At 43.9% G+C, this 19,499-nt stretch overlaps 1 protein-coding gene across 2 annotated transcripts in view; it reads right to left on the reverse strand.

The window, feature by feature from the left end:
* The window catches only part of rexo5 (RNA exonuclease 5), a 59,594-nt gene that overhangs the window by 37,326 nt on the left and 2,769 nt on the right, over positions 1 to 19,499 (reverse strand). For both annotated transcript variants that reach the window (XM_078239837.1, XM_078239838.1), the window contains exons 2-7: positions 14,479 to 14,760; positions 9,638 to 9,753; positions 7,339 to 7,465; positions 4,412 to 4,508; positions 3,429 to 3,596; positions 2,912 to 3,000 (exon numbers count right to left, since the gene is read on the reverse strand). In XM_078239837.1, coding sequence (XP_078095963.1) covers positions 2,912 to 3,000; positions 3,429 to 3,596; positions 4,412 to 4,508; positions 7,339 to 7,465; positions 9,638 to 9,753; positions 14,479 to 14,613 — 732 coding nt within the window. In that variant the 5' untranslated portion in view covers positions 14,614 to 14,760. The remainder of the gene's footprint in view (positions 1 to 2,911; positions 3,001 to 3,428; positions 3,597 to 4,411; positions 4,509 to 7,338; positions 7,466 to 9,637; positions 9,754 to 14,478; positions 14,761 to 19,499) is intronic.

The raw sequence follows: 19,499 nt of genomic DNA on the forward strand, positions 1-19,499 counted from the left end.
TCCCCTGTGAATGCTTCAATTGAACTAACCTCCACAGCACTCTCAGGCAGCACGTTTCACCCGCTGCACAAAAACATTTTTCTCTCATGTTGCTTTTACTTCTTTTGCCAATTATTTTCAATCTGTGATTTCGCGTTTTGGATCATTTCATGCATGGGAACAGTTTCGCCCTGCCTACTCTGTCCAGACTCCACATGATTTTGAATACCTCTATCAAATCTCCTCTCACCCTTCCTTCCATGAAGGGACACAGTCCTAACTTCTCCAATCTATCTTCATAACTGAAATTCTGCGTCCCTGGAACCATCCTCTCCAATGCCTTCACATCTTTCCTAAAGTGCAGTGCCCATAACTGGGTGCACTACTCCAGCCGAGTCTTATACAAGTTCAACATAACGTCAAAAGAAAATGCTGGAAAGTCTCAGCAGGTCTGACAGCATCTGTGGAGAGAGAACAGAGCTATCGTTCCGAGTCTGCATGACCCTTCGTGAGCTCTGATGAAGGGTCATCCAGACTTAAGACGTTGGCTCTGTTCTCCCTCCACAGATGCTGCCCATTTTTGTTGTTGTTTCAGATTCCAGCATCTGCAATAATTTGCTTTTATTTCAACACAACCACCTATCTATTAATAAAGCCCAGGCTAATCCACTGCTCTGCCACCTTCAATGGCTAATGCACATATACACCCAGGTTCTCCTCTGCTCCTGCACCCCTTTTAGAAATGTACCCTTTAGTTTATATTGTCTCTCCATGTTAGAAGTCAGCCTTGTCTGAGGGTTAGCACTTTTGCCTCCGAGTCTGTAGGTTATGAGGTCAAGTCCCACTTCAGAATCTTGAGCACATAATTGAGGCTGATTCTTCACTGCAGCACCGAGGCAGTGATTCATTGTTAATCAGAGTCTTCCATACAATTTGGATGCAAAACATCCAATAACAGATTTGAAAAGGGTGGAGTTAGTGGCACTCTTGCTATGGCAGAAGCTATGGCAGGGGACCAAAAGCACCCATCAGTGAAGTAGTGCTTGGGGAAGGATGCGCTATTATAAGTGCCATCTTTTGAATGAGGCATTTAACTGAGGTGGAAGTAGAAGGCCTCACGACATCAGGAGCAGTTCTCCCAATTTCTTGGCCAAATCACAAGCAACATCCCCTAAAGCAAATTAACTGGTGAATGAATTGATTTTGTCTGTCGAAAGTGGCTGCCATTAGTTGCTTACATAACAACGGTAAAGGCTTCATAAGCACAGTGGTTAGTACTGCTGCCTCACAGCACCAGGGACCCGGGTTCGATTCCCGGCTTGGGTCACTGTATGTGCAGAATCTGCACGTTCTCCCAGTGTCCTCTGGGTGCTCTGGTTTCCTCCCACAGTCCGAAAGATGTGCTGGTTAGGGTGCATTGGCCATGCTAAATTCTCCCTCGGTGTACCCGAACAGGCACCAGAGTGTGGCGACTAGGGCATTTTCACAGTAACTTCATTGCAGTGTTAATGTAAGCCTACTTATGACACTAATAAATAAACTAAACTAAACAACTTTGGATGTTCTGCGTAAAATTTTTATTCTTCAAAAAGAAACCCCACAAATGAAATGGTTGGGAAAAACATAACTGCTAGAATATGTCTGAGGCCAAACAGCAGGTAGCTCTATATTTAAGTGGTGTCATTCTATTGTAGTTAGCTTCATCATTATTCAAAACTGAAGCAATGCATTCACTTATACAACACTTGGAGCTGGCAAAATGTGTGCTTTGGATTGAGATGAATGCAGTGTTTCCTTTCAAATCCAACAGAGCTACAAATGTCACTGAAGACTCTCCTTACTAAGACCAATACAACAAGCGGCACGTCATGTCCGACAGGCAACAAAGAGAGAAGAAACAGGGAACATTGTTTCTCTATCGCAGAATTTTCTCTAAACACAGTGGTTAGCACTGCTGCCTCACAGTGCCAGGGATCCAGGTTCAATCAGGGCCTCGGGTGACTGTCCGTGTGGAGTTTGCACGTTCTCCCAGTGTCTGTGTGGGTTTCTTCCGGGTGCTCCGGTTTCCTCCCACAGTCCAAAGATTTGAATGTTAGGTGAATTGGCCATGTCAAATTTCCCCTTAGTGTCCCAAGATGTGTAGGTCAGATGGATTAGCCATGGTAAAACGTGTGGGGTTATGGCAGGTGAGGGGGCCTGGGTAAAATGTTCTGTCAGAGAGTCGGTGCAGACTCAATGGGCTGAATGGCCTCCTTCTGCACTGTAACGATTCTATGAATTTGTCCAGAATTCTGGACTCGCAGGCAGTTTTCTATCATGCACTTGGCCCAAACCATCCACATTTTTGTCGCTTCAACTTATGACAGTTAGTCATATAGTTCAGAGCTTGTGGATTCCTGAAAAGGGACATGCTGTTAAAGCTTTTCTTCTTGCACTCATCAGGACAGCTCCCAAGAAATTTCCAACAGTAATGGCGGGGGAGGGGGGGGAATAAGAATTTATACTGCATGAGTAGAGAGTGCTGATTGGTTGGCTAGTGGACTTTGATTGATGGAAGCATGGAGAATGCATCATGGAACAGATAACTGCCCAGCTTTGTTCAAATTTAAACCGGGCTGCTCGACTTTGATTGGTTAAGACATTGCTCTGGGGAATGAACCAGGGAATGACTGTTCCCTGGATTGTTCCATGTTGCATTTTCCACGGCAACGCCTCCACCAATCAAGAGTCCACTTGTCAATCAATCAACACTCTTTTCTCATGTTGCATGGATTCTACCCCCCCACCCTTGCCACATTACCGTTGGGAATTTCTGGCGAGCTATCCTGATGAGTGTCAGATGAAAAGCTTTGATAGTGTGTCTTTTTTTTTCAGCCACACTCAAGTTATAACCTTTAACCGCTGTGGACCTTAAACGGGAGAAGTGACTTACCATTTCACAGTCGAGGCCCAACAATGGGCTGTTGTCAGTTACTTTGGCTGTACATCCACTCTGGACAAATCCTTCAGAGGCATGAATATCTAATATATTTTGAAAAGGTACAGGGGTACAGTGGTTACATAGACAAAGCAGCAAAGTAAAGCCATCTTATAGCTATAGCACATCTACTGCAACATAATCAAAAATAGTTTGGACTGGCCGGTTAATTCCTTAAAGAAATGTCTATAGAATTAGAATATATAGGCAGAGGATAGATCCAGTAGCCAGAACAATTTATACACAGGTTTCCTATTTACCATCTTGATGAAGTCACCAAAAACTTATCTAGCTCTCAGGATCCTGTGAAGATAATTTCAAGGGTACAAGGTAATAAGAACCCAGTAATGAAAGTGATCTAAATACAGAAATTGAGGTAGTCAGGATAAGGGTGGAAGAGACCCCAAAACCAAGCACAGGTACAAGATCAACATTATGGATGTGTTCAGCTGTGGACAAGAAGTATACTGACCTGCGACTGGATAATCATTCCTAGTCAGCTCTTCTTCACTCAGTAAGTAACTGGTTAAGCCTCGTTTCCTTCTGCCATATTTAATAATGATGGGATGTTTGTCAAGATCTGATGGTTTGCAGCTATTATTCTCTGTCATAAGGCAATGACCGTTCACTGCAGAGGTGCCTGAAATAAATAGCAATATTTGTTAGTTCATTTATTCTAATCAAATAATAATTGAATAATAAACTATCCATCTGATCTTTTGTTAACACTCAATCTCCACTCTACTCCCAACCCGCTTCAAACACATGTTTTTATATTACTTTTTTTAGTTTAGTTCATAGACATTAGTGTCACAAGTAGGCTTACATTAACACTGCAATGAAGTTACTGCGAAAATCCCCTCGTCGCCACACTCTGGCGCCTGTTTGGGTACAAAGAGGGAAAATTTAGAATGCACCTAACCAGCACGTCTTTCAGATTGTGGGAGGAAACTGGAGCACCCGGAGGAAACCCACGCAGACATGGGGAGAATGTGCAGACTCCGCACAGACAGTGACCTAAGCGGGAAAAGAACCTGGGTCCCGGGTGCTGTGAGGCAGCAATAATAACCACTGTGCCACCTCCAATAATTTGAAAATAATTACACGTGTGACGAAGTTTATGCCTGACTTTCAATATTATTTTGGATACCCGGGGCTGCTCACATGACCATGAGGATATTACATTCGGCAGTACTCCTGTATAGAACAATATCTAATGATATAATGGTATAACCTAGGGCTGTTAGTGTCTGTTCATGGGCAGACTGGTAATAAAAAGCCAGGTACAAATTGCAAAGCTTGTACATTTCAGCGAACATACAGACCAAGAGCCAAGGCAGATTGCACTGAGTCAGCGCAATCTCACTACTCGCCTCAGAAATGTGAGAAAAAATAAATAAACCACATGGCTCTGTCCATTTTGTCCGATAAGTTTCTTTTGGGTCATTTCATTACCATTGACTGTTGGACTTTTGTCTTGTGGGAGCAGTTTCTCAGTTCCAAAAATACGAAGCAGAAAATCATCAGGAGGAGGAGGGGGCATGCTAAATCGCTGAAAGCAAGCAGAAAGATTAATGAAAAGTGCTGCAGCGTTGCTAGAACAACAATAGAAACATAAACGTGATCTTCTAGGTGCTGAGGACAATCAGCAAGAAACCGTTCATTTTATGGTCATGCACAAAAAGTAGACTGACTAAGTTTCTGAAGGTGTGGTGCCTTCGTCCTGCAGAAGGCTACGGCAAACCACTGCACTACCCCACCAACCATAAACATGGACCAACGGGTGGCAGTCAACATTGGCCAGCTCCCTCTTAGAATCATAGAATCCCTACAGTTCTGAAGAGGCCATTCATCCATCGAACCTGCAACAACTCTCTGACAGAGTACCATACCTAGCCTCTCTCCCCCCGCCCTACTCCCTAACCCCACACATTTCCCATGGCTAATTTAAGGGGGCAATTTGGCACGGCCAATCCACCTAATCTGCACATCTTTGGACTGAGTGGGGAAACCGGAGCACTTGGAGGAAACCCACACAGACGCAGGGAGAATGTGCAAACTCCACACAGACAGGCAGTCACTCAGTGCTGGAATTGAACAGGGTCTCTGGACTGTGAGGCAGCAATGCTAACCACTGTGCCACCTTGCCGCCCCGTGGTACCTGAAAGAGAGAGTTGCCTTTCTGTTACAAATAATGCATCAGTTTTTCTCTCCTGAAGGGAACTCATGCTGTGTACAGTTTCATGAGGGGAGACAGCTGTCTTGGATAAGTGGCCATTCGCCATAAGTGAACATGTACAGCGAGTGCCCACTGGTTAATCTAAGCACAAGGCTTGTCTCAGCCAAGTGAAATCCAGTTGGCTTGGGAAGCACATCCTGCACATATGCAGAGGCAGTGTCAGTCACAATAAATGAGATGTGGTTTTAAATGCAGCTGGTATCTTATAACTCAATTCATCACTTGCAACTAGATAGGCATCCTAAATAAAGTTTTTAGATGCAAACTGAAACCTAGTATAGTATTTGGGAGTAAATTAAAACAGGATCATGTTAGGATAGTTCTTCAAAATCTTCTGCTCATTTGAGTCTTTATTATTAAAATCCTGATCAGAGATGTATTGAGGAATTGCTTTTTAAACAGGACTTTTTGCAGATGCTATCAAAAAGACTTTGAGAAATATCAAACTGTATGGGCTCACTCGACCTTGCATTATTTATTAACTCATACTATTTTCTCCAAAGGAATGCATTCTTTGGGAGCTGGGTTCTCTTCAGAAGCCCCTGTTCACTTTTAATAATTCTTCTACTTGCAAGAAGGATCTTTATTCACCACAATTCTTCAGTGTTTTGAATAAATAAAAAATTATTTAAGAAAGAAAATCACCCAAATTGGGGCTCAAGACGCTGGATTCAGAGCTCCATTATCAACTGGCTGAGCTGGTCGGGCAATGCAGGAATTGACTCCACTAAAAGCCTTTCCGACCTTCTGCATGAGACTGCGTGAAAATTCATAAAAGCACCATTTCCATTTTGTATATCTACTTTGTACATTCAGCAAGTTTACGAAGAAATCTGAAACAGGATTTGCACCCTAACACGGAGGTAGGTGCCTGCCGCTGAACAGAAAGGCACCAAGATCAGTTGTGCATGCTATACTAATGGGACAGCAGTGGAGTTTAACTGGCGCGGTGGCGCAGTGGTTAGCACTGCTGCTTCACAGCTCCGGGGACCCGGGTTCGATTCCCGCCAGGGACCCAGGTTCGATTCCCGACGGCTTGGGTCACCGTCTGTGTGGAGTTTGCACATTCGCCCTGTGTCTGCATGGGTTTCCTCCGGGTGCTCCGGTTTCCTCCCACAGTCCAAAAATGTGCAGATTAGGTGAATTGGCCATGCTAAATTCTCCCTCAGTGTACCTGAACAGGCACACTTCATTGCAGTGTTAACGTAAGCCTAATAAATAAACTTTACTGGCAGTTCAGCTGGTCAATCTTTCAACGTGGTGAGATGGATGGAATGTTGTTTCCTGGGAACAAGACATGGTCCGTAGAGATGGTGAGTTCTAAGGTAGCAAATATCAATTGGGTCAAAATCCTGGAACAGCCTCCCTAACGGCACTGTGTGGGCCTACACTACATGGATTGCAGCAGTTCAAGTTGGTGGCTCACCAGCACCTTCTCAAGGACAATTAGGGATTGGCACCAAATGCTGACCTTGTCAGCAGCACCCACATCCTGCGAAAGAATACATTTAAAAAAGCGAGTCAGGCCGAGAGCGAGAAACCTCCCTTTTTAAATGCAATGCAGACCAGTTCCAGAGAGAGATCAGGCCAGCAAAGTTGTATTTAGTCCATTAACAGGGACAGTGTGACGTATTAATTGCAATGTCATTCAAATCAATGAAAATCTGCATTACTCAACTGCAAATTCAGAGTAGACTTGTGTTCGACTTTCTTGCTTTGTTTAACTCTGTAACTACACCGACGTCACCAAAATCAGCGTCAGCCGCTTTTTAAGCAAAGATCGTTTAAAAAAATAAACTGACAACAATTTTATTTAACCTCTTGCTTTAAGCACAACAGAAAGAATTTCTTTCGACAATTGTGAAAATTTGGTACTTGTTGCAACAGGGAGCAGTTGAAACATACAGCATCAACTCATTTAAAAGGATCAATGCACAAGAGAGAAGGGAACAGAGGGATACTGAGGTGGGGTGGAAAGAGGTAATTGGAGTGGGAGAGGCTGCTTTGGAATATAAACGTTGGTACAGACCAACTAGGTTGAATGGCCTGAACATGCTGTAGTTTCTATGGAATTCCCTCTTCAAATGGGTCACAGTAGCTTAAAACAGATTTCCAAATGCAACAACGCAAAAACTCAACTTACGAATCGGAACTTTTTCCTCAGCTGCTTAAATTGGAGGTAGTATCTGTAGAAGTGCATCTGACTCACTCCATGTAGAACAATAACTGCTACTCCTTTAAGTTCTTTCTGTCTGTGAATTTGGCACCAGCTGCAGGAAGAAAATTGCACTATGGTATATTTCAGCGGTAGGAGGGAGTGGCACAGTGGTAATGTCACTGGGCTGGTAATCCAGAGACCCAGGCTATGGCTCTGGGGACAAAACAGAAAATGCTGGAAAATCTCAGCAGGTCCGACAGCATCTGTGGAGAGAGAATAGAGCTAATGTTTCGAGTCTGGATGACCCCCTCGTCAGAGCTAATGTTCTGGGGACATGGGTTCAAATCCCACCATGGCAGCTGGTGGAATTTAAAACTCATTAATCTCAGCAATGGGAACCGTAAAACTACCTTGATTGGTTCACTCATATCCTTCCCTGAAATCTGCCATCCTCACCCGGACTGGCCTACGTGTGATGTCAATATGTGGTTGGCGCAATTGCCGTCTAAAATGTCCTGGCAAGGCACTCAGTTCAAGGGCAATTAGCTATAGGTGACAAATGCTGGTCTTGCCAGAGACACCCGCATCTCATGAAAGAATGAAAAAGCACTTTTAATGGTCATTTGGTGTATTCTCAGATTAAAATAAAGACCTTCATTGTAAATGGAAATTATATTTATCTACTTGCTGATCAATCAAGTGCAGCACTTTGTGCAATTATACACTTTCAAGCACAAAGGTGTCAAGGTGTGCAGTCAGTCAGGCAGCCATCTGTTTCCATGGCATCTCTCAGCCCCAGTTATTCAGCACCCAGTAACATAATATTCTACTGCTTTTGTTAATATTCGATCACTATCTTTGTTTTGTTATTTCCAAATATATAACAGAAAACTCCCATTCAATAGATAATTTCTGTTGATCAAGTTACTCAAATTCAGAAATATAAGCAGAGAACGTTAGAAATTTAGTGGATTAATCAGGATCTACAAGAGAAAGATAGATTCAAATTTCAGATGCATAGCTTTATTAATATAATTTATGCCTCACTAAATGGGGCGGCACGGTAGCGCAGTGGTTAGCACTGCTGCTTTACAGCTCCAGGGACCTGGGTTCGATTCCCGGCTTGGGTCACTGCCTGTGTGGAGTTTGCACATTCTCCTCGTGTCTGCGTGGGTTTCCTCCGGGTGCTCCGGTTTCCTCCCACAGTCCAAAGATGTGCGGGTTAGGTTGATTGGCCATGCTAAAATTGCCCTTAGTGTCCTGAGATGTGTCGGTTAGAGGGATTAGTGGGCAAATATGTAGGGATATGGGGGTAGGGCCTGGGTGGGATTGTGGTCGGTGCAGACTCGATGGGCCGAATGGCCTCTTTCTGTGCTGTAGGGTTTCTATGATTTCTATGATTCTATGAAATGCAATGTCATGTCAAAACAGCTCACCTGAGATTGTGATAATTGTGAGAAAATCCTTTTTGCTAACGCGTACCTAATCCATAAAACTATAAGACCATAAGATATAGGAGCAGAATTAGGCCATTCAGCCCATCGAGTCCACTCCACCATTCACTCATGGCTGATAGGTTTCTCAACCTCATTCTCCTGCCCTTTCCCCATAACCCTTGATCTCCTTACCAATCAAGAACCTATCTGTCTCTGTCTTAAATGTACTCAATGACCTGGCCTCCACAGCTTTCTGTGGCAATGAATTCCATAGATTCACCGCCCTCTGGCTGAAGAAATTCCTCCTTCTTTCACTTCTAATCCTTTATTCCGAGGCTGTTCCCTCGGATCCTAGTCTCATCTACTAATGGAATCATCCCCATGTCCACTTTATCCAGGCCTTTCAGTATTCCGTAAGTTTCAACGAGATCACCCCTCATCCTTCTAAACTCCATCGAGTATAGACCCAGAGTCTTTAAATGCTCCTCATTCCTGGGATCATTCTGGTGATCTTCACTGCTTAATCCATCAAATTTTCTGTTTACAATTTGTTTTGGTAACCTCCTATTGCATCATTACAGCAATGATTATTTTGCGTGAAAATTGGAAGCAATTTTACATAAAGAAAAGGAGTGACACTATAGAACTTATTGCATGTGAAACTGAAGGAGGATGCCAAATGACTGCACCCCAGTATTGAACGAAACCAAAGCAGCCGTACAAAAGGTGAAACACCAGCAGCTTGGCTCACTTAATAACAAAACAAGTTTGAAAGCCCAATGTCAAGTGGCTTCTCACTAATGACACAGTGGGGCAGGGTTGACCATTAAACATCTGGTGTACATTACCTGGGCAAAGGGCTTCTCAGTTCTCCCAATACAGCATGGTTTATTAGCTCGGAGAGCTGCTCGTGGGTGATGGCGCAGTGGTTACTTTCCGCATTGACAGTGAAAACTGAAACAGCCTAGAAAACACGTATTAAAGAAACAGATTACTGCTCTGGGACAGAATCACAGAGCCACATTCGAAATGGCGACAATTGCTTAATGGTGGGGTATAAATAACATACATACTTTGAAATTTAAGTTCTTAAATAATTTATCTTTAACAATTCTTACAACAAAGTGAAACACTGCATCAGGGGACTCAAATTCATGCCCATGTTTCCTGATAACTTCTTCAGTCTCATGTCAGCTATCCTAGCAGGCGAGGTGTAAAGACAGTGCTATCAGCAGGGCAGCTCAATCCTAGGGGTATCTGCAGCTCCTAATCACCAGTTCAAAAACAGCATGATGCAAGCAGGAATAAATGAGACGGCCAGGAGAACTTGCAACGTCCAAAGAAACCATAAATAAAAATTGCTGTAAATCTAACAAGAAAGATTTTATTTAAGATGCTACAGTAATGGCAGAGGTAAAAACATTTATTGTTTTTAATAATTAATGGAGTCCACAAGGGAAAGAAACCACATATAACTGCATTATTTATAAATTAATAAGATTGTGGCCATAAAGGATTTCAACCATGACGTTCAGGGGCTGCTTGTTTTAGAAATTACTATTGAATTTAAATTAATATTGAATTTCACTTTAGTTAAATCTAGCTCTGTACATTGGAATGGTAGGGCCTTATACCAACAATAACTTACATTTATATAGCACCTAGAACGCAGTGAAATAGCCTAACGCAGTGATGAGCAACCTCGGCTAGTGAGTGGGCCGCATGAGTGGCCCTCCTTCATTGCAGTGGGTCGCAAAATTGAAATCAGGCATTAACCATGACCCCATGAATAAGATTAAGTACATTTACTAACTGCCGAATATTTCGTAACAAGATATAGAAAATGCATAAGCTTTATATATTAACAGAACTATCAACTTCAAATGGTAAAGTCAAAAGAAATATTTACACTTTGGAAGCAGAGTGAGTGCATGGCTTTCATAGTCAATGCTGTGTGCAATCAGCATGCACTTTGCTTGTCCTGGCTTAATGAAGTAGTAGTAGTTTATTTTTTAGTCACAAGTAGACTTGCATTAACACTGCAATGAAGTTACTGTGAAAATCCCCTGGTCGCCACATTCCGGTGCCTGTTCGGGTAACACTGAGGGAGAATTTAGCATGGCCAATGCACCCAACTAGCAGATCTTTGGACTGTGGGAGGAAACCGGAGCACCCGGAGGAAATCCACGCAGACACGGGGAGAAGGTGCAGACTCCACACAGACAGTGACCCAAGCCAGGAATCGAACCCGGGTTTCTGGTGACGTGAGGCAGCAGTGCTAACCAATGTGTGTGTATCACCTCAATTATACAGGTAGGTAAAGAATATGTGGATAGAAATCAGCAGAATGTAGCAACCCTGAGCATAGGGCAACATGCCAATGTTACTTCTAAATTATTCAAGTGCTCCTGTTCACTGGACCCTGTCATTAGAATATCATCCAGGTAACATTGTACACCAGAGAGACCACCTAGAATCTGATCCATTGATCTTTGGAGTAGGTCTAGTGCAGATCTTATTCTAAAAGGCAATTTTTTATAACGAAAAAGACCTTTATGAGCAACGATGGTAAGCAACGGTTAAGATTCAGCAGCTACATTAATCTGTAAATATGGTTGCGAAAGATCAATCTTGCAGAATTTCTGCCCACCTGATAATCCAGCAAACAAATCTTCGTTAAAGGAAGCGGATATTGATCAGCACAAAACACTGGATTTATGGTTGTTTTAAAATCACCACAAATACGAACTGAATCATCTGGTTTCATGACAGGTACAACAGGTGTAACCCAGTCACTCATTGTAACCGGCTCCAACACACCAGTGTCAACAAGTTGCACTAATTCTTCTTCAACATTGGGGCGAATTGCATCTGGCACCGCTCTTGCTTTCAGACTTTTGACTATTAGGCTTTATCTTAAGTTTCACTTGAATTTCCTCCATTGAGCCAAGTGTTTCTTTGACTACACTCTTGGATTTACCCAGAAGGTGCCATAGGTCTGTTTTGATATTGACTTGCTGACAGCACTACATACAGTTAAGGGTTATCTTCTGCAACCATGATCTCCCAAATAGAACTGGAAAATTACCGTATCACATGGAAAAGCAACTCCATTGTTTGTTCACTCAACTCTATGTTGACCATGATGTAACGTTTTGACGGCACGAGTTCTTTCTTGTATGTCCTTAAAATTACATCAGCTAGTTTTAAGGACGATGCTTCAGCTTTTGTTGATTTGATTTATTGTCACATGTATTAGTGTACAGTGAAAAGTATTGTTTCTTGCGTGCTATACAGACAAAGCATACCGTTCATAGAGAAGGAAAGGAGAGAGTGCAGAATGTAGTGCTACAGTCATAAATAGCTAGGGTGGTATGTAGCCTTAGGAATTAAAGATACGGCAGTACGAGTATCAACCTCCATCCCAATAGGTCGTCCACTTAACTTCGGAATCAGCCAGAATCTATGTGATCCACCCTATCTGGATAAGATGTTAGGTTGGAGATCTTCATATTTCTGAATATTCGCCTCTTCAGTCGAGATTCTTTTCTCCATGTTGCAAATTAATTTTGTAGAATGCAATTTGTTCTTCTTCTTGAAGATACCAAGATTCTTCTTCTGAACTTTCTTCTCAAGGGAAGCTGATCTAGGCCAACAAGCTTTTGCAATGTGACCCATTTTGCCACATTTCTTGCAGTGACTTGTCTTGCCTCCAACATTCACTCACTGAACGGCCCATTTTGGCACATCTGCAACATGTGCGTTGCTGTTCTGATTTCTTATGGGCAGTTCCCAACCTGTCGGTCATTATTCCTGCATCAAATTGTGAAGCCTCCTCAGCAGCCAGTTCCATCGACACTGCAATTGCCACTGCTACCTTTAAAGTCAAAGCATGATCAATAAGCATTCTTCTTTGGATAGCCTAATTTCGCGGACCACAAACTAGACGATCTCGAGGAGAATCTTCTAATGACTCACCAGACTCACAACGTTGTGCCAGACTTTTAAAAAGTTGCCAAAAACCGAGCAACGCTTTCGCCTTCCACTTGATCCCTTCGGTGGAACCTAAACCACTCTGCAGTGATCAATGGTTTTGGAAAGTAATGCTCTTCAAGGATCTTTGTCAAGTCTTTGTAAGTTTTGGTTCTTGGGCTTTGCTGGATGAATCAAACCCTCAAGCAAATTGTAGGTTTTACTTCCATAATTCATTTTCTTCATCGAAAGGCTCCATGGATCCTAAATTACCTGCCCTTTCTTTTGCAGGCACTAGCGACTCCAGACTGCTCAGTAATTTTCTTTTACAGTCTTCCCAGTACTCTTCTTTTTACCTTGGAGACCTTTGACTTGATTATTTTCCCCCCAAACAGGCCCAGCCGTACAGCAAAGCATTCCTTCTTTTCAAATATGCCTGATTGGGAAAACCCCTTCTTTCAAAACCAAACAAAGACCATTTCTCTTACTTGGCTTTCCTTCACTGGCACCTTAATCTTGTTGTTGACTTTTCCTCCAACCTTCTAATATTTGAAGTGAGGACCCACAATTTTTTTTTCTACCTTAAGATCTTTTTCAATGTTCTCAATGAAAGAAAATCTCGACTCGTCGCCAATTTTCTGTTGTGTAATGGCCTATGTTAGGGGTTGTGGGTTTTAAACAAAAAAAAGCTGTGATTTGCACACGTAGATTCAAACTAACAAGTTATTCAAGGAGATCTTGCCGGGACAGAGTACAAACTGAAAGTGACATGTCAGTCTCTGCAACACCCTAATAACATCACCATCAAATCATGCAATCAGCACTTAAAGCAATCTGCAACCCCTTTAAATAAATAAAGATGAACAGAGGAATGAGAAGGGATGGAAGGGTACCTGGATTTAAAGAAAGGCTGGCATTTATCTTTTTTTTATTCATGGGATATGGGCGTCGCTGGCTGGCCAGCATTTATTGCCCATCCCAAGTTGATCTTGAAGCGCATTGCTGTGGCTCTGGAGTCACATGTAGGCCAGACCAGGTAAGGACGGCAGATTTCCTTCCCTAAAGGATATTAGTGAACCAGGTGGGTTTTCCCGACAATGGTTTCATGGTCATCCGTAGATACTTAATTCCAAAATTTTGTTTTTGATTTCAAATTCCACCATCTGCCATGGCGGGATTCAAACCTGGATCCCCAGAACATTAGCTGAGTCCAGGATTAATATCACTAGGCCATCTAGCACTTGTCACAACCAGTGGACGTTTCAAAGCACTTTACAGGCAACTAAGTACTCTTGAAGTGTAGAAGATGTGGCAGCGAATTGGTGTACAGCAAACTGCATACCATAGTCCATTCCTGAAAAGGAGGGTGGACAGCTGACCCGATCTCACACTTTGAGTGCAACTCCACAGTCAATCCCACAGACACTGTGCCAGTGTGGCACGGCTTGTTTTTCCCTTCGGCAGCTTCCCTCTCCCGATTGTTGTGCCTTTGATGGCAAGGTTGGGACATGAAATCTTGCACAGATCCTAAATTCGGCTATTATTTCGATGGGAAGAACATTAAACCTCCAATGGGTTCACAATGGCAGGCAACTTGAATTTTCAAATGGTCACATTCATCTGTTCCCAGGAAAATTAGCTCATTTATTGATAAAATCGCAACGTGTACATGATTGTTCATTTCACAAGCAAGAACCTTTGTTCTTCGTTTCTTTACCTTTTGCTGCTCTTGACTGTGACATCTCATGGGACTTTCCACATTTTGGATGTTCGCTTTCTTCTTTTTTGCTTCCACTGCACTTCTCTCCCCCGGATTTTTGCGTTTACACGGACTCTTAGCATTGTTCGCCATCTGACCAATCTTACAATTGCACCCGTAGAAGAAACAATAACACTGCCAGCTTAACTACGAAGAAAAATTCAAATCAATTCGTCTGGCTGGCTGGCTGGCAGAAACACGAATCCCAGTTATCTAACTTGTTTCAAAGCTCCCTTGCGTCTGTAAAAGACAAAACAAAGTTTATATGTTTGTGACTAACATTCAATTAAGAATTTATCAATTTTACTTACTGCACAATAAATATGCAAAAAGAGAGTCAGTGTCATAAATCAAATGACCAGTAGTATGATAATCACAAGACTGACTATAACTCATTATATTGCACCTTGCGACATTTTACTTTGTAATAGGTGCTATTTAAATGCAAGTTATTCGTTTGCAACATGCTCTAAATATAACAATAATATTCGTGGCTTGTAATCTTGCTGAAACCTGAGCAATTAAAGTGCTCATACATTACAATTTACACTGAATCCAATGCACATACCAGCATTCCCATTCTAACTTGAGCACTTAAAAGTCACTTCTTACCAACATTCACAGTCCTTCGTGCTCTCACTGTAACAACAGTAGAATGGTAACAATCAGTACCATTCAGATATCCAAAATGAATATTTTAAAAAGACCTGCGTTTATCATAGAATCATAGAAACCCTACAGTGCAGAAGGAGGCCATTCGGCCCATCGAGTCTGCACCGACCACAATCCCACCCAGGCCCTACCCGCTAATCCCTTTTTTTTTTTACCCGCTAATCCCTCTAACCTACGCTTCCCAAGACTCTAAGGGGCAATTTTTAACCTGGCCAATCAACCTAACCCGCACATCTTTGGACTGTGGGAGGAAACCGGAGCACCCGGAGGAAACCCACGCAGACACGAGGAGAATGTGCAAACTCCACACAGACAGTGACCCGAGCCGGGAATCGAACCCGAGACCCTGGAGCTGTGAAGCAGCAGTGCTAACCACTGCGCTATTGTGCCTTTTGTGACTCAGGACACCTTAAAGCACTTTACAGCCAATGAAGTATTTTTGAAGTAAGAATCCCTACAGTACAGAAGGAGGCCATTCGGCCCATTGAGTCTGTACTGACCACAATCCTATCCAGGCCCTATTTCCATAACCCTCATTTACCTTGCTAATCCCCCTGATACTTGGGTCAATTTAGCAACCTAACCCGCACATCTTTGGACTGTGGGAGGAAACCGGAAGAAACTCATGCAGACGTGGGGAGAAAGTGCCAACTCCACACAGGCAGTCATCCGAGGCTGGAATTGAACCTGGGTCTCTGGTGCTGTGAGGTTGCAGTGCTAGCCACCATGCCACCCCAAATATGTGGTCACTGTTGCCATGTAGGAAATGTGGCAGCCAATTTGCACATAGCAGTCTCCCACAAACAGCAACATGACAATGATCAGTTGTTTTATTTTAACGGAGGTTGGTTGAGGGATAAATATTGGCCAGGATGATGAGATGAACTCCCTGCTCTACTTCGAAATAGTGCTATGGGATCCTTCACATGTACTTGAGAAGACTGACAGGGCCTTGTTTATTGGAGGTGCTGTCTTATTTGAAAGACAGCATCTCCAACAGTTAGTTAATAACATATCGCGGGATAGATTAGGCAACAAAGGGCTGAATTTTCATCAAGATAGCAATATGTTGTTCTCAACAATAAAGAATTATCTGTAAATAAATCTAGAAAATTCTGACATAATTCATGTGTGTTGTAACAGCAATACAAACACACAAGTATTTAAAAAGTTTTTTTTCTGACTAAATGAATCATTTTATTAGGTGGAAAGTCAAACTGAAATGTTCAGGATACAGTGCTATTGGATGCCCCATCTCCAAACCTCAAATTCTAATATGTTTTGATGGCTCAAAGGGTACATTGTAAGTCAAAGAAACAGAAAAGTCACCAGATCAATCTCTGATCTGGACTGAATCACAGCATCATTACGATGCTGAAGGAGAATGAGGAGGTGATAGACGAGAGCTATCATCAGGTGGTCACACCAGGGCCACGGGTAGAGGCCAAGTGGGTGACGGCCAGGAAGGGTAAAGCTCGGATGATTGAGAGCACCCCGGTGGATGTGCCCCTACACAACAAGTACTCCTGCCTGGGGGGGGACAGCCCGCCTGGGGGAAGCAGCAGTGGCCGTGTCTCCAGAGTGGAGTCCGGCCCTGTAACTCAGAGGGCTAAGGAAAAGAGGAGGAAGGCAGTGTTAATCGGGGACTCGACAGTAAGAGGGTCGGACAGGCGTTTTTGCAGAGGCAGACGGGAGTCTCGGATGGTGGTCTGCCTCCCTGGGGCCGGGATCCAGGACGTCGCTGGTCGAGTCCCAGAAATCCTGAGGTGGGAGGGAGAGGAGCCAGAGGTAGCGGTACATATTGGTACCGCTGATGTGGGAAGGAAGGGGGAAGCGGTCATGAAAAGAGAGTATAGGGAATTAGGGAGACAGCCGAGTAGGAGGAAAGCAAAGGTAGTAATCTCAGGATTGCTGTCTGTGCCACGGGAAGGTGAGGGCAGGAATGGAGTGAGTTGGAGGATGAATGTGTGGCTGAGGGACGGGTGCAGGGGGCAGGGATTCAGGTTCCTGGACCATTGGAGCCTCTTTAGGGGCAGGTGTGACCTGTACACAAAAAACAGGTGGCATTTGAATCCCAGGGGGATCAATATCCTGGCGGGACGGTTGGCTAAGGCTACTGAGGAGAGTTTAAACTAGATAGGTTGGGGGGAGGGGATCGAGACGAGGTGGCTGGAAGCGAGGAAGTTAGCTTGCAAACAAAGAGTTATAGACAGTGCATGAGGGAGGATGGACGGGGGATAGAGAAGGGGAGAGCTCAGACCAAAGGATTGAGATGTGTTTACTTTAATGCCAGGAGTATAGTGAATAAAAGGGATGATCTCAGAGCGTGGATCGATGCCTGGAAGTGTGATGTGGTGGCCATTACAGAGACTTGGGTGTCTCAGGGACAGGACTGGATACGCTAGGTGCTGGGGTTCAGATGTTTCAGGAAGGACAGGGAGGAAGGCAAGAGAGGGGGTGGAGTGGCACTGCTGATCAGGGATAGTGTCACAACTGTAGAAAAGGTGTATGCTGTGGAGGGATTGTCCACAGAGTCTCTGTGGGTGCAAGTTCGGAGTGGGAAGGGGTCGATCACTTTGCTGGGAGTTTTCTACCGGCCACCCAATAGTAACAGGGAGGTGGAGGAGCAGATAGGGAAACAGATCCTGGAGAGATGCAGTAATAGCAGAGTTGTTTTGATGGGAGACTTTAATTTCCCAAACATAGATTGGAATATCCCTACGGTAAGGGGATTGGATGGGGAGGAGTTCGTTATGTGTGTTCAGGAGGGTTTCCTAACACAGCATGTGGACAAGCCTTCAAGAGAGGCTGTACTTGATCTGATACTGACCAATGAACCTGGACAGGTGTCAGATCTCTCAGTGGGAGAGCATCTTGGGGATAGCGATCATAACTCTATCTCCTTTATGCTTGCATTGGAAAAAAAGAGAGGATCAGGCAAGCTAGGAAAGCATTTATATGGAGTAAGGGGAAATATGAAGACATAAGGCAGCAAATTAGAGCAGTAAATTGGAAGGAGGTATTCTCGGGGAAATGTACTGAAGAGAGGTGGCAGTTTTTCAAGGAATGTCTGTCTAGAGTTCTACAGGACAACGTTCTGAGCAGACAGGGAGGTGTTGGTAGGTTAAAGGAACCGTGGTGCACGAACGCGGTGCGGGACCTAGTCGAGGAGAAAAGGAAAGCATACAAAAGGTTCAGAGAGCTTGGCGAAGATAGGGATCTCGATGAGTATACGGCTTGTAGGAAGGGACTAAAGAAGGAAATTAGGAGAGCCAGAAAGGGTCACGAGAAGGCCTTGGCAGGTAGGATTAAGGAAAACCCTAAGGCGTTCTATACATATGTGAAGAGTAAAAGGATGAGACGTGAAGGAATAGGGCCTATAAAAGGTGAAGGCGGGAAAGTATGTATGGAACCAGAAGAAATGGCAGAGATGCTTAATGAGTATTTTGCCTCCGTTTTCACAGAGGAGAAGGACCTGGGTGGATGTACTGCGGGCTTGCGGTGGACTGAAAATATTGAGTATGTGGACTTTAACAAAGAGGTTGTGCTGGAATCTTTGAATGGCATCAAGATAGATAAGTCGCCGGGTGCGGATGGGATGTACCCCAGGTTACTGTGGGAGGTGAGGGAAGAGATTGCAGAGCCTCTGGCGATGATCTTTGCGTCATCGATGGAGACGGGAGGGGTGCTGGAGGATTGCGGATGTGGTTCCTATTTTCAAGAAGGGGAATAGGGATAGCCCAGGAAATTACCGACCGGTGAGTCTAACCTCAGTGGTTGGTAAGCTGATGGAGAAGATCCTGAGGGACAAGATTTATGAGCATTTAGCGAGGTTTAGTATGCTCAAGAATACTCAGCATGGCTTTGTCAAAGGCAGATCGTGCCTTACGAGCCTGGTGGAGTTCTTCGAATATGTGACTAAACACATTGACGAAGGGAAAGCGGTAGATGTGGTTTATATGGATTTTAGCAAGGCGTTCGATAAGGTCCCCCATGCAAGGCTTCCATAAAAAGTGAGGGGCATGAGATCCAAGGGGCTGCTGCCCTGTGGATCCAGAACTGGCTTGCCCAAAGGAGGCAGAGAATGGGTATAGATCGGTCTTTTTCTAAATGGAGGTCGGTCACCAGTGGTGTGCCCCAGGGATCTGTTCTGGGACCCTTGCTGTTTGTCATTTTCAAAAACGACCTGGATGAGGAAGTGGAGGGATGGGTTGGTAAGTTTGCCGACGACATGAAGGTTGGTGGGGTTGTGGATAGTCTGGAGGGATGTCAGAAATTACAGAGGGACATAGATAGGATGCAAGACT

This window comes from Mustelus asterias, chromosome 23 (assembly GCF_964213995.1).
Source record: "Mustelus asterias chromosome 23, sMusAst1.hap1.1, whole genome shotgun sequence".
NCBI lineage: Eukaryota > Metazoa > Chordata > Chondrichthyes > Carcharhiniformes > Triakidae > Mustelus > Mustelus asterias.